Below are 12,916 nucleotides of genomic sequence, written 5' to 3'. Positions count from 1 at the left end.
AGTTAGTATATATATATATATATATATATATATATACATGTGAGCCATTATTTTTGATATATATATATATATATATATATGTACATGTGAGCCATGTTTTGTATTTACTTCATATTTCATGCTTTAATATAGTTGTTGCTTGCTTACTTCTTTATACCTTTCTTTCTTGTTTTTCTGGCCAAAAGCTCTGTCTCATGTTTCGTTCTTTCTTGTCCTTTATTTTATTTTATATTAAAAATGATAAATTCAGCTGTAATTATTCGTTGCCTAGCACAAGCGATTTTGATGTTTAATAGTCGTTGTCATATTAGGGACCTTTCTTTCTTCCTAAAAAAGAAAAGGAGACTTTTGTTTATGAGTTAAAATCATCAAATCATTTACTTTCTTCCTGCATTTACTTGAATGACAATGATAAAATTAAAAAAAAAAAAGAAAAACAGCTCAGTCAGTTCAAAAAAAGAAGGTAACGAGTGTTGCCACGCACTATATAACCTTTCTGGTTTGTTTCATTTTCATATTGCAAAGCTTATCTGTATCAGAATATATGACAACAAATATGTCACAATGATTACTGTACGAAGTTATAAATTTTCCGGCCATTTGACTTATAAAATACCCAGTGTTTGCTCTTATTTATGTTGTTTATTGTAAATAAATTTATATTAATGTGATAGCGTTTCTTGCGTTAATGTTGCTGCAATATGTTTGCTCTGCATTTACTTGAACAAGTTGTATTAAAGGAGGCAGGAATTACCTAATTTCATCTATTAGTGGGGAATGATAGCTACGCAGTCACTAGGGAGTCATATGATGAAGCCTATTGTCTATGTAATTTAGATCCGAAAAAACTCTGCAATTATGACCTTGTGGAAGAAACAAGTAACTTCGTAACGATAAGCGAACAAAATATATATTTTGACATTGTGATAATAAGTAACTGATTGTTAAAAAGCAGAACAAGTGATCAGTTGAATCTGGTTCGACTTGCGATGATATTATTAATTGTTTCCATGTTTCTCTCCAAATTTTAAGATTTTGAACTTCTCTGCAGAATCACACTGATGAGTTTTTGGGATAAAGATGAAAGTTACAAATATACCGAGAAGACTTTGGGAGCACAAGAAAAAATCTGCATTCGCATCTCTTATTGCTTATTTCATGGGATGCAAGATTCACAATTGGAAAAGGTTGACCCGCTTTCTTATTGTTTGGCCATTTCCCTTTCAGTATCCAATGTCTTACTCTTTTACATGTTATCCAATGAACTGAATATTAAACATTAGAAATTACTATTAAAATCCCATAAACTATATTGGAGCGTAACAGAATTAATCAAGACATACTCTGAATAATATCTTTTTATAGAGAGGAAGTTTTTCGAACTTTCCAAACTCTATTCTGCAACTTTCTTTATTTTTGCTATTTTTTTACCATTTATTTTCTTATTCTGCTTATTTAAGTTCTATATTTACACCCATGAAAACTTGTTTCATTTTAGAGATTGTGATGTACGGGCTATATATGCTCGAGAAGCTAAGCAATTTGGCGATGTATCGTTAGCTTCAGCAGGACATTTGCGGCGTGTCACTGTTTTGGTAGATACAACCCGTGCGAGTGCTTTCGATAGTTTTAAAAAAAATGCTTTACCATTATTTAATTTAGCTGGTTTACAAGTGGATATAATCAAGGTCAGACTTTTAATTTGAAAAGCCTCAAAGAATGTGGGTGAAAACGAATGCTTTATTGCGATTCCGACTTCTACTTTATTCCTAGTCATCAAACCACTTCCAAAACAGAAAAAATTGCGCTTAAATTTTCAAGTTTATTAATAGTGATTGTACTGTCTTAGCCTACCGATATCTCTGAATTCAAAACTATTGCGGAGCATATTGACACAGCAGAATGTGATGCTCTGTACGTCATTGGTGGAGACAGTGCTTTAAGCACTGTTTTAAGTGCAGTATATCGTCAGAAGAGTGATTCACCGGTACCCATTGGTGTTTTTCCAGGTGGTTCTGACAATCGATCACTTATCGGTTTAGCACCTAATGTATTTGGTTAGTTCTCAGTTCTTTTTTTTTCGTTTTTTTTGCGGAAGAGTCGATGTTTAAATTAGTCAATAACTCTCATTGCTATGACATAAACATATTCTTGAATATTATGACGTTTTATTTATGCGATTTATTTTGTTAGCAAGAATTCCTTATATGTCATGAACGGCTTTAGCTGAAGGAAGTACATTTAGCTGGAGATAAAGTAAGCTTACATACTGTTCAATAAATTACACGCAGAATGTTAAGATAACATTATGAAAGTGAGACAGTGAAGAAGATATCACATCGCTCACAATTATTGAATCAGTTAAGAAATTACAATAAGAACAAAAATAATAGATTGGTCAAATTGATGAAAATAATGGATATGATGATAGAGGCACTCATTTCATGAGTTATTGCTATGAAATTATGACATATATAAACCAATCAATCAAATTTCTCACTTTCTTTATTCAGCACTTCAAAATGACATTCGTCCATACTGTGAAAGTGCTATGGCTCTTATCGAAGAACAAATTCGACCTATTTATCTCTCAAGCATAAGACTTGTAAGTTTTTATCACTGAACATCTCTTGGGTGATTTTCATTCATAAACTATATGCTATGATAGTCAAGTGAATAAACAGGACTAACAAACATGAGATTTGAAACGAATTTCAAAAGTCTTTTGTCATCATTTTTTAAAGTTGGGGGATTTCAAGTATAAAAATATGATGCTAAAATAAAAAGACGAAAGCTAAAAGTTTTATTTCCACCATTTTACGTATTTTACAAACAGTTTAATATTCCATAAGTTATCACTGAAGGAAAACTCAGAAAGCAGCACAGATGACGGAAAACAACCGCTTTACGGTGTATCAGGCTTGCATGCTGGTTGGTACGATAGAGTTGAGACAAACAAAGATAAATTATGGTACTGGGGTGGATTAAAACGCTGGATTGCTTATATTACAGCTTATTTACGATCTTTAAAGGTTACGCTGTAATTAGTCCAAGTTTGCGAAAGAGTTTGGTCTTCAGATTAATTTGGTTTTAAACTTCGAGGCAAAAATCGCTGAAGAAATTTTCATCATCAAAATTGTTGTTTTATTTCTCGTAAAAGCATTCATACTATTGTCCAGTTGACAATCGCATTTGATGGTAAAGGAAATTATGCATAAGTTTTTCTTTTTTAGCAATATCCAGAAGTAGAGCTTAATATGATTTGTGAGGAATATTGCGCCGGTTGCTGTAAATGTCGATCACAATCAAAGATTGAAGAGACAAAACAACGGAGGAATAGGCAGTGGTGGCATTATATAATTGGTTCTCGTAACTACACTAGTATGGTAAGTTTTCGGGATATCAACTTCCAAAACCATGAATTACTTCACTTAATAATTTCGAAAAATTCGTGAAGTCAAATATATTTAGAGTGCAACATGCTAACAATGTTGATAGTCGTTGATTGGGATAACCTAGATGAAGTGATAAGCTTTACTCATATTTCAGAACATTATAAGTGTATTAAAGTCGTGAGAGGTACAGGTTATTCTGTACCAACAGTGATGGGCGAGGTAATCGTTTGTTTTTACTAAAAGTGAAGCATATTCGAAATTAATAAGTTTGAGATGGATTGAAATGCTTGCTTAAAGTTTAAAGCACTGTAGAATTTCGGCATCAATAAATGTAATAGTCTTAAGAAACCAGAATCATTATGGAACGATATGAAACCAAAAATGGTCTACTCAACAATACAGAACGAGAATTGTGGGAAAATTAAAGAAATGAAAATTAAAGCAGTCGACATAGCATTTGAGAATGTTCAAGATCAGGCAAGTTTGTTTATATTTCAGTCTAACTAAAAATCAAGAACTGGATGCATCTCAGAGTGATAACGAATTGTATCATTGAATTATATCAGTATAGATAATCGTATAGATTTGATACAGTTTTAATGTCAGGCTTTATTTCTTGCTCATTAGGATTGTTTCAAAAGAGCAGAGATCTTTTATTGCACACAATGTTGCGATGTCAGAAAAACTCAGAGAAAAAGTGATCTGTAATCTCTCATATGCTAAGACGTTATAGGTATGGTTGCTTTTCTTGTGATTGATTGTCTAATTAATATGGATAAAAAAAACAGTAGCTCATGGTCTTTCAGAATGCATGCGGTATTCGTGTTCGTATTGGAGATGCTGAACGCAGTAGGATTAGTTTATTGATGGATGGTTGGAAAAGGTGTCATGCAAAGTTGTTTACATCTCCCGACACTGGTTTCTATCAAAACGATCTTTTTGTTAAATCGGTAGTTTTAACATTCAGTTTGCTGCCAGATGCTTTTAAGAAAATGACAATATTCGGTAATGATTATAAGATGGATAATGACTTAAGGACTCGAATACTTCTCGAATCAACTAATAAATATGTCAACATGTACCTCCCCTCTAAAATACGGGTACCCTAACATATTTCTGTAAAGAGATCTTGATACAAGTTATGGTAGACACTGGCACACTGGCTCCCCAAAACTGCTTTTTTCTAGAAAAAAACAAAACATCTGTTTTTGTTCAATGAATCTTTTTTTTTTCAAAATCGCTCTTGAACTTGTAATTTCATTTTTTTAAATATGAAATGACAGTAATGCTGTATGCGGCATCACTGCGTCACTGTTCTCAGTAATGCTGAAGAATCTGAGGATAAAGTGCAAATTGCGGCATAATTTGTTTTTCTTTCGCCATTTGACACGAGATCGCAGTACCATGACTACTTCTCTTGAATATGTTTCACAGTATAAAATTTAAATTTTTCATAGTTGTTGATCCTTTCCCAGTGTAAATGCTATTACCTTAAATTCGGCTTTATTGTTAAATTCCATAAAGTTATTCTCAGTTGTCCGTTAAAAGAATCGCCTCTCAGTCAAATAGCTTCTCATAAAGCAGTAACTGTGAAAGACTAGCAGCGAAAATTTTCCAGATTCATTCTTCTCCTTCCATTTTCATGCTCGCATTAATTCTATTCCTTAAAGGTTCCTAGATGAATTATTTCTCGTAAATTGGATTGAAATTCTGGAAAAAAGTTATCGGTTGTCCTTTGCCGTTTACAGCTGCAACGTGGGAGATCCTCCTTATGCTATTTTTTAGTCTTCAGTTTTTCAATTTTTCAAAACTAAAGGCTAGCTTACAGAAGAAGCAGGGCTACCTACCTTGCAAGTTAATTGGCGCAAATTAGTTTTGAGTGAAACTATTTCCAACCTATGTAATGGTATAATTTTAAACAGTTCACTTGTTTTCGGTCTACTGAAACCTATCAAGTTATGCCGATTTCTTTCATGCTGACCTTATAAAAATTGCATCTGACGAGGTATGTTCATTGTTTTAGTATGTAAAGCAATAAGTCGGTTCTTCTAGGTCGTAACAAACTTGATGGAGTATGTTTCGGTGTCGCATAATCCTTTTTCAGTAGTAACATCACCTAAGTTTATTTTAATTATCGGCTATAAATGATAACGAAAATCGTAAAAACTGAAATTCACATCCAGCAGTCAAGATATATTTCGTGCACGCGATGCTGTCATATATTTGCTCCAGAAAGAGTTTTAAGATGCCCTGAATATCTCCTTTTGATCGATCCATTAACTACACTACCAGTAGTTTGATTAAAATGCACGAAATGACACATAAGATGGCAACAATTTGAACAAAATATAATTATATTAATGAGATGAATCATTATGTACTGGGAAGACTACGTTAATCCGTTACCTGATGTAACAGCAACTCTGAATTTGTGCCTATTAGTCCTATCTCGCATAAATTTGAAGCAAAGAATATACGTTTGCATATATGTAAAACACTTACGTTATTACGGGCATGATAACCACCATCCAATCTTACAAAATCTAAAATGATCGTGGCATTTTTATTGAATTTTTATAAATTTTCAGTAACAAAACCCAGCTAAATGGATCTGCACAGACTCCAGATAAAGGTTAATCTATTTGATTTACAATTCAGGGAAATCAAATTTCTAACCATACGAAACTCCTCTGGCAATTCCCACTTACTCGATGAAACTTTAATTTTTGCTGTCGTTTTTTGCAGGTTCGAAAATCGAAAAAAAAGAAACAAAGAGGTGATTGAATGACTTTTGATTCAGTCGCACTGGGAAATTTGTTTTTGCTTTTTCGTTTAAATGAATGGTAAAAGCCAATAGTGAGTTCTATCACTATAGTGGGTAGTACTTACTGTACATCTGTTATTGTATTTATATTTAAGCTTTTTTTTTTATTTATTCCTATAATAGTGATGGAAAAATCTCGGAAACCGTTCTTCTACTTCAATTTCCATAAGAGGAATGAAAAAAAAAGTGTTGATAATCTAAAGGCTAACTATTCCTCTAAGATTTTGGGAACTCTGAAAAATGTTGAGGGTGAACAATTTGACCAATTTCGATGTCATAGATTACCAAAGGTGGATGAAGAACTGCATGTAAGAACGATTTTCGAACCGGTTTCTGTAGTAGCTCGTCCAGCGAAAACGAAACCAAAGATTCGTAGCAAACTGAGATGGAAAGAAGATGTTGATTCGAAGGAAAAAACGGAAGAATCGAAATGCTCCACCGCTAATTCCGACAAAGCGATAAGCTTGAATATAAAAAACAAGAAAGAATCCGGTCAGGTAAAGGCGACAGCTAGTAAGAAATCAGGAAAGAGTACAGGTAGTACTGGTGAAAGACAACAATCAATTCTGTGGATGATTATTCGGAAAATTTTAGAGGAGATACTCATCTGGGTCATTATCATCGTGATTCTCATCTTTATGCGAATTCAGAATTCCTTGGATCTTTAACATTTTCACTGTAGACTAATCAGTGCAAGAAATAAAAACCAAAGTCGTTTTATCGTGACTAGGACCACTATGCTAAAAATGCCTAATCCCGCAAGCGGTGGATCTTCGGGAGAACTGATACTTTTTCAAAGATGATGGTATACTGCAGATGGAAATCACCATACGGAGTACGGAGAGATTGTGGTTGTTAAAGGTTCAGTTGAGTGGTCTTCTTACTCAAAGTTTAACAATGTTTGTTCGGGTAGTAACCCTCAGTTCTATGTTCTGTCGACTTCTTTCCCTCTAAAGAAATCTATCCCCATGTGTTGTCTTGCCCTTTCAACAGGTAACTCTTTTCTCCTTCTTAAAGGTTCTTAAAACGAAAATATGTATTATGTATGTGTTAATTGTCAGCTATTCTTGCAACAATAGCTGACAATTAACATTTGTCGGGAATGAACAGTGGGCTTCTCTTTACCTTCCGCTTCATCTTGGTGGTTCTCCAGTATGTAAGTATTTCACTCCACGGAGTCACTTATTAGGTTTTTTTTAAGGCTGCAACCGTAGAATGGTACTTAAAGATGAGCGGAAATATTTTGCGCCCTGTTGGAATGAGGCCAAGGAAATTGTTTACGGAGTGGGAAATAAGTGCAGACGGTAAGAAATTCCGAACTGACCATGATATTGATTATTCATCTTAGTGTGCTTTTTTGCACTGTACAACATGCATTATGAGCTAAAAGAGAGTTAAAGTAGCGGGGCAGAAGAGGATTGGTTGCGCTGAGCAGTAATGCTAAAATGAAATTCTTTACGAAAATTTCAATGACTGACCTTTTGTGGAATGGAAAGTTTTGGAATGTGTAGGGAAAATTTTAGATGAAAAACGAAATATTGAGAACAAAATTAGAAATTTTTGCAAGAATCGATCAATCTTTCCATACTCAATTGTTTATGTTTCTCTCTGCTCGGGCATCGGCTTTTTAGCTTATATAATACATAGAGTGCTGGCAATGAGCGAAGTATTACAACTACATAAGCACTGTACCTTAAGCATCCGAAATGAAAAGCGTTCACCGATATACTTTTCCGTCAGCTTATTTCTTCGAAATTGCCATATCCGTCCAGATTAGGTTCACTGTTCGTCTTGTAATTTCTTTCCCTGAAGATTAAAACACTCCCATATGACTTACTCACAAGTTTTTTGCTCGCAGTTTCCCAAAATTTTATTGGTTTTTTATTTTTGTTTTTTTTATTTTCCCATATGAAGTTCCCCTTATTTGTCTATTTATTTCATGTGAAGATTTCGAGCTAGTGCATGCTGCTTTGTTATAAATTGTTACTGGTTGTTCAGTGTCATAATAATTTAATTTTCTCTCTCCGAGATAGCAATTGAGTTTCTTGATTGTTGGTTTATGGTCATCTTTCTGACACGTTTGTCACGTATTTGAATCTTCATTTATTAAAGTTATTTATTCAAATTTCCAAAGCCATCATAAATTATTAATAAGGACTGTTTATATGTATTAAAGCCATATGTCTGTAATAGAATAAGGATTTCTTACTTTAGGCGGATTTTTTAATGAATTTGCTTGAGCAATGTGTCATTTATCTTATATACTCTACAGGAAAGGAGACTCTACTATTGTGAAATGATTGCTGGTGAATAATATGGATAAAGAAGCTTTCGTGCATTTTCTTGGAGGAGCTTTGGGCGGTACAGCTGGAACAGCTATCACCTGTCCACTTGAGGTTCTTTTTGTTATTCTTTGTCTATCTGTCTTCAGGGTTTTCAGAATTCTGTAGTCGATCTAGTGAGAAGACTGTAGTTTAATTCAGTTATATTTTAAACTATGGTTCTAAGAAATTTCCATTTTTCTGACATTTAGAAGTCTCTTTTTTCTCTGGACCACAGTTATGTTATCATGGCAATCAAGAAGTTCAAATATCCGGCGAAAAGTGATTAAAAATTTGCATCTTTAATATCATGAATTGAAAGATAAAACGAAGATCTGGTCGAATAATTTTTTCAGGTGGTTAAAACGCGATTACAGAGCACAGAATATGCGTACACAACGTTATCTCATCCATATTCCGAAGAAACTTCCAAAGTCCGTATACGGTTACCTCACCCACACATTTTGCTATCTCACAGCCGAATGAGAACATGTAAACGGATTAATTTGTTTCATACAGTGTGGTCGTTGTTACCCAGTTGCAACTGAAGCGACGGTTATTTATGTTAATTCAATAAGTGGTTAATATATAGTTTAGTATAACGATACGTTTTATCCTTACATAAGTTTTATTAGTCAAGTTACTTTCCCTTGTACTTCTTAAATGTTACAGCTTTCAACATTCCTCAAAAGTTGCGGCTGTGTTATGTACCGCCAACATGTGCAGTGCAGCGAAATGTACAACTTTTTGCGAAACCTGGTTTTGTGCAGCAGAGCAGGAGCATATATACCTTCTTCAAGTATATTTTTAGTCTCGGAGGACATAAAATAACTCGAAATGACTTCAGAAACCAGAAAATAATATTTGAATTTATGTTAAATCTGAAAGGGAATAATCTCGTTCAGTTGATAATTTTGATTTCTTGATCTATACAGGAAAATGTTTTTGCGTAATCTCATAGTTAAATCAAGGCTTCAGTCCTTCCAAGGATACGTGATGACGGAAAGATGGCCACTCCAACTGCTTTTGCAGAAATGCAGTAATTTTTATTTTGTTTCAGACAAATTGTTGTAAATGAAGGATTCTCAGCTCTTTTCAAAGGAATTGGTCCTAACCTTATTGGTGTTGCACCTTCGAAGTGAGTGCTTTAAGTTTTTCTCGAAGTATGAAATATGATACAGCATCTTTTGAAGATCTCTCTTTGACTGCAGGATATCACTTGCGGTGTTTTTCTTTAAAATTCGATAACAGTCCTTTGGAATCAATCAGTGAGTAACTTTATTTTTAAATGGTTTTTCACTTACCTTTCTTACCATCATTTTTGGAATCCCAGAAACCAATGTGGCCTTTTTCAATGGAAACGCATTGTTTGAATGTTGTTTCCCTGTCTTTTTTATTTTAGTCTCTGCTCTAAATCGTTGGTTGCGTGAAGAAAAAATAAAAGGTATGTTTTCAGAGCAGTTTATTTTTGCACTTATTCAAGCTGTAAACGATTGCTGAACAGTTTGGATATTTTTGTCTCGAATAGCGCTATGATACATATGTCTTCTGCAGCTGCTAGTGGTAAGCTTTTGTTGTTTATCAAATTTGAATATTTCCAAAAATTAGATCACCAACTTGAACTAATAATGAGCTGCTTTTAAGGCTTCGTTGCTGCAACCGTAATTAATCCAGTTTGGTTGGTTAAAACGCGTTTGCAGTTGCATAAAGGGCCACTCTCAGTGACGGAATGCATTAGACGGGTGTGGAGAACAGATGGCTTTAAAGGCTTTTATCGGGTGAATTTTTTTTAAGCATTTCGAAACGCGATGTATCAAAGGGACAGTGTTTGTTAATTAAGCAAACTCGTCCGGAAATCTTCAAGAAGAAAATTACCGGAATATTTGATATTAATAATATTTTCTTATGTAGCTACTCATTTCTGATAGTTACCTTTTGTTCCATCTTTACTGTTCTTCTCTTAACCGTTTCTGCGGACGTGGTTTCAGTTTCAACTACATCACGTTAATCGTATCCCAAATACTGCAGTATGATTAAAATATTCAATAGAATAGTTTATTCCAGTGTTCGGTGGAATAGTTTATTCTATTTTAGGGAGTAACCGCATCGTACGTTGGGATTTCTGAAACAGTGATTCAGTTTGTATTATATGAAGAAATGAGAGCATTGTTGTTGAAGTGGAAATCATCTCGGAACGCGCACGTAGATGGGTGCAAAGATTTAACAAATCCGGATACAGATATCGAAAAGTGGAATGAAAAATCTCGTCTTAAACAAGATGAGAAACAGTTGTCAACGGTACAAATGTCCTTAACTGAAAACGACAATCGTGAGATGATTGATTTCTTGCATTTTATGCTTGCTGGTGGGACAGCAAAGTTTTTCGCCTGTTCATTAGCTTATCCACATGGTTCGTTCCTTTGACCATGCAATTTCTGTTGTTTGGTTTGACCTGTAGTTATATGTTATTTGATTTTCCAGATATTTTTGGGTTAGCATATTTTTCAGATAATCCAAAGGTACAGCTTAAGCTTTAACAAGTTTTTTGTCGTATTTGTTTGTTTCTAAAAATGTTGATCTAATCGTTGTAGATCATTGATTCGGATGATACAATGTTTGTCTTTTTAGAAAATGATTTTTCTTGAGAATCTGTTTAGTCATTTGAGCACCACATGAAATTATTGAATTCATCCATTCCTAGACACGGATAAACTGAAGTTAATACTGTTGAAGATGAAATTTCGGACCAAACGTTTTTCATCAGCTTACATATATGCTAGGCCACATTTCATTCGAAAACATGTTATCATTTTTCTTTAATTACAGAAGTAGTACGTACTCGTATGCGTGAAGAGAATGCTGTAACAAAAGGATTTCTGCCTACGCTAAAGTTTGTCTTGCGAGGGGAAGGATTTTGGGCACTTTATCGAGGATTGGCTGTACAGGTTTGCTAAATTTAAATAATTTGTTATATTACCTTTGCTTTTTCAGTGATAAGTGATAACTAGATTTTTGTGCAGTTTTGTGCATTAAGTAATTTGCTATATCGTATAGCAATTTGAATAGTAAAGTTTAACTTATTGTCGTTGAACTTATTCTTTTATGTCCCAAACAAGCAATCACTACTTTTAGCTTTTACGAACAGTCCCAAACACAGCAATCACTATGGGTACTTACGAATTGACGGTGCATGTGTTGCATGGGTAAGTTCTCGTGATCCTAATTAAAGTACCAAATATTATTATGTCACTTTCTAACCATTCCCTTATTCAGTAAGTGGTTCCCAACGTTTTCCTAACCAGGAACTGGGAGGTCCCTGGTCAAGAAAAGGGCTTTTTTATTTGTGGCACAAAGGTTCAAAAACAATAAACTTCATTAATTTGAAAATAAACTTTAGTCAAAACTTTTAGCTTAGATTAGCATTATAATATAAAAAAGAAAAGACATAATTTTCAGTAGTCCTCACGGACCATCACGGACCACCGGTTGGAAACCATTACCTTATTGTAACCAAACTAAGTGCTGATCTTAAGTAGTGAAAATGTTGACTTGAATATTAGAAATAAACAATCAAATAATATCGAGTACTTCCAATTTTAGTGTCTTGCGCTGAAAAATATATGTACCGCATGATACGAATGTTCACTGAAATGCTTGTCGCATCAGAGGCTTCGTAAAATTTCGAGTGCCCAAAAGTATTGGATGCTAGCGTTTACATCAGTATCAAAATGCTTCTGACAGAAAGCAAGGAAAATTCGACTTGTTTATTGGAAAACAATTACGGCTAAAAGTGCCTTAATTTTCAAGCTGGTTTTTGATTTTGGGAAACTGAAATAGGAACGAATAATAAGTTACTAAGCGATGATTGCCTGTTCTGAACTAGTACTAACTTGATCTTAATGACGCAGTGATTATTTCAGCAAAAAAAGAGATTCTGATTTAAAAGGGAGATATTCAGGTTTCCAGAAATCCTTGAGCTGGATGAAAACTTTTTTGTTCCTTTCCGTTTTTTGCACTGAATAATCCGACAACAGTAATTTCCCTCAATTCATTTGTTTGATTTCAATCATGCTGATACTGTTGATGTCCTTCATAGTGGTTAATGTGAGAACACATGAAAAAAATCCATGTAGTTGTTTAGTAAACAAGTAGTATTCGTGGCGAAATGTTAGTGTTTCCCGTCAACTGGCTGAAGATTGAAAAATTTGTTTCATTTATATTTTATTCTTCATGTTATTATTTTAACGAAGATTGAATAGTTTCTATTTATTTCCTTCATGTTAACTTCTTTTTCCACTGTCTTTTCATAGACTAAAGCATATATATATATATATATATATATATATATATGTGTAAGTAAAAAACAAACAACAACA

At 33.9% G+C, this 12,916-nt stretch overlaps 3 protein-coding genes across 3 annotated transcripts; all 3 read left to right on the top strand.

The window, feature by feature from the left end:
- Positions 1 to 1,080: 1,080 nt before the first annotated feature.
- Positions 1,081 to 4,540, top strand: LOAG_08297 (hypothetical protein; the record flags this gene model as incomplete). The annotated part of the gene is made up of 8 exons (XM_020447664.1): positions 1,081 to 1,187; positions 1,499 to 1,688; positions 1,850 to 2,057; positions 2,514 to 2,605; positions 2,865 to 3,032; positions 3,234 to 3,386; positions 3,741 to 3,872; positions 4,202 to 4,540. 8 exons carry the CDS (start codon positions 1,081 to 1,083, stop codon positions 4,502 to 4,504), a joined length of 1,353 nt encoding a protein of 450 aa, XP_020302130.1. The 3' UTR covers positions 4,505 to 4,540.
- Positions 4,541 to 6,344: 1,804 nt separating this feature from the next.
- Positions 6,345 to 6,887, top strand: LOAG_16928 (hypothetical protein; the record flags this gene model as incomplete). Its single annotated transcript, XM_003143828.2, has 1 exon — positions 6,345 to 6,887. One exon carries the CDS (start codon positions 6,345 to 6,347, stop codon positions 6,885 to 6,887), a length of 543 nt encoding a protein of 180 aa, XP_003143876.2.
- Positions 6,888 to 7,374: 487 nt separating this feature from the next.
- LOAG_16927 (hypothetical protein) lies at positions 7,375 to 12,066 on the top strand (the record flags this gene model as incomplete). Its single annotated transcript, XM_020449581.1, has 11 exons — positions 7,375 to 7,523; positions 8,492 to 8,615; positions 8,897 to 9,032; positions 9,213 to 9,339; positions 9,601 to 9,678; positions 9,997 to 10,103; positions 10,185 to 10,318; positions 10,635 to 10,950; positions 11,367 to 11,485; positions 11,673 to 11,743; positions 11,997 to 12,066. Exons 2-11 carry the CDS (start codon positions 8,535 to 8,537, stop codon positions 12,064 to 12,066), a joined length of 1,239 nt encoding a protein of 412 aa, XP_020306863.1. The 5' UTR covers positions 7,375 to 7,523; positions 8,492 to 8,534.
- Between the last annotated feature and the right edge of the window lie 850 nt (positions 12,067 to 12,916).

This window comes from Loa loa (genome assembly GCF_000183805.2).
Source record: "Loa loa unplaced genomic scaffold supercont3.29, whole genome shotgun sequence".
In the NCBI taxonomy this organism is placed as follows: Eukaryota; Metazoa; Nematoda; class Chromadorea; order Rhabditida; family Onchocercidae; genus Loa; species Loa loa.
The sequence above is the reverse complement of the archived record's forward strand: the minus strand, read 5'-3'. Positions and strand labels throughout refer to the sequence as shown.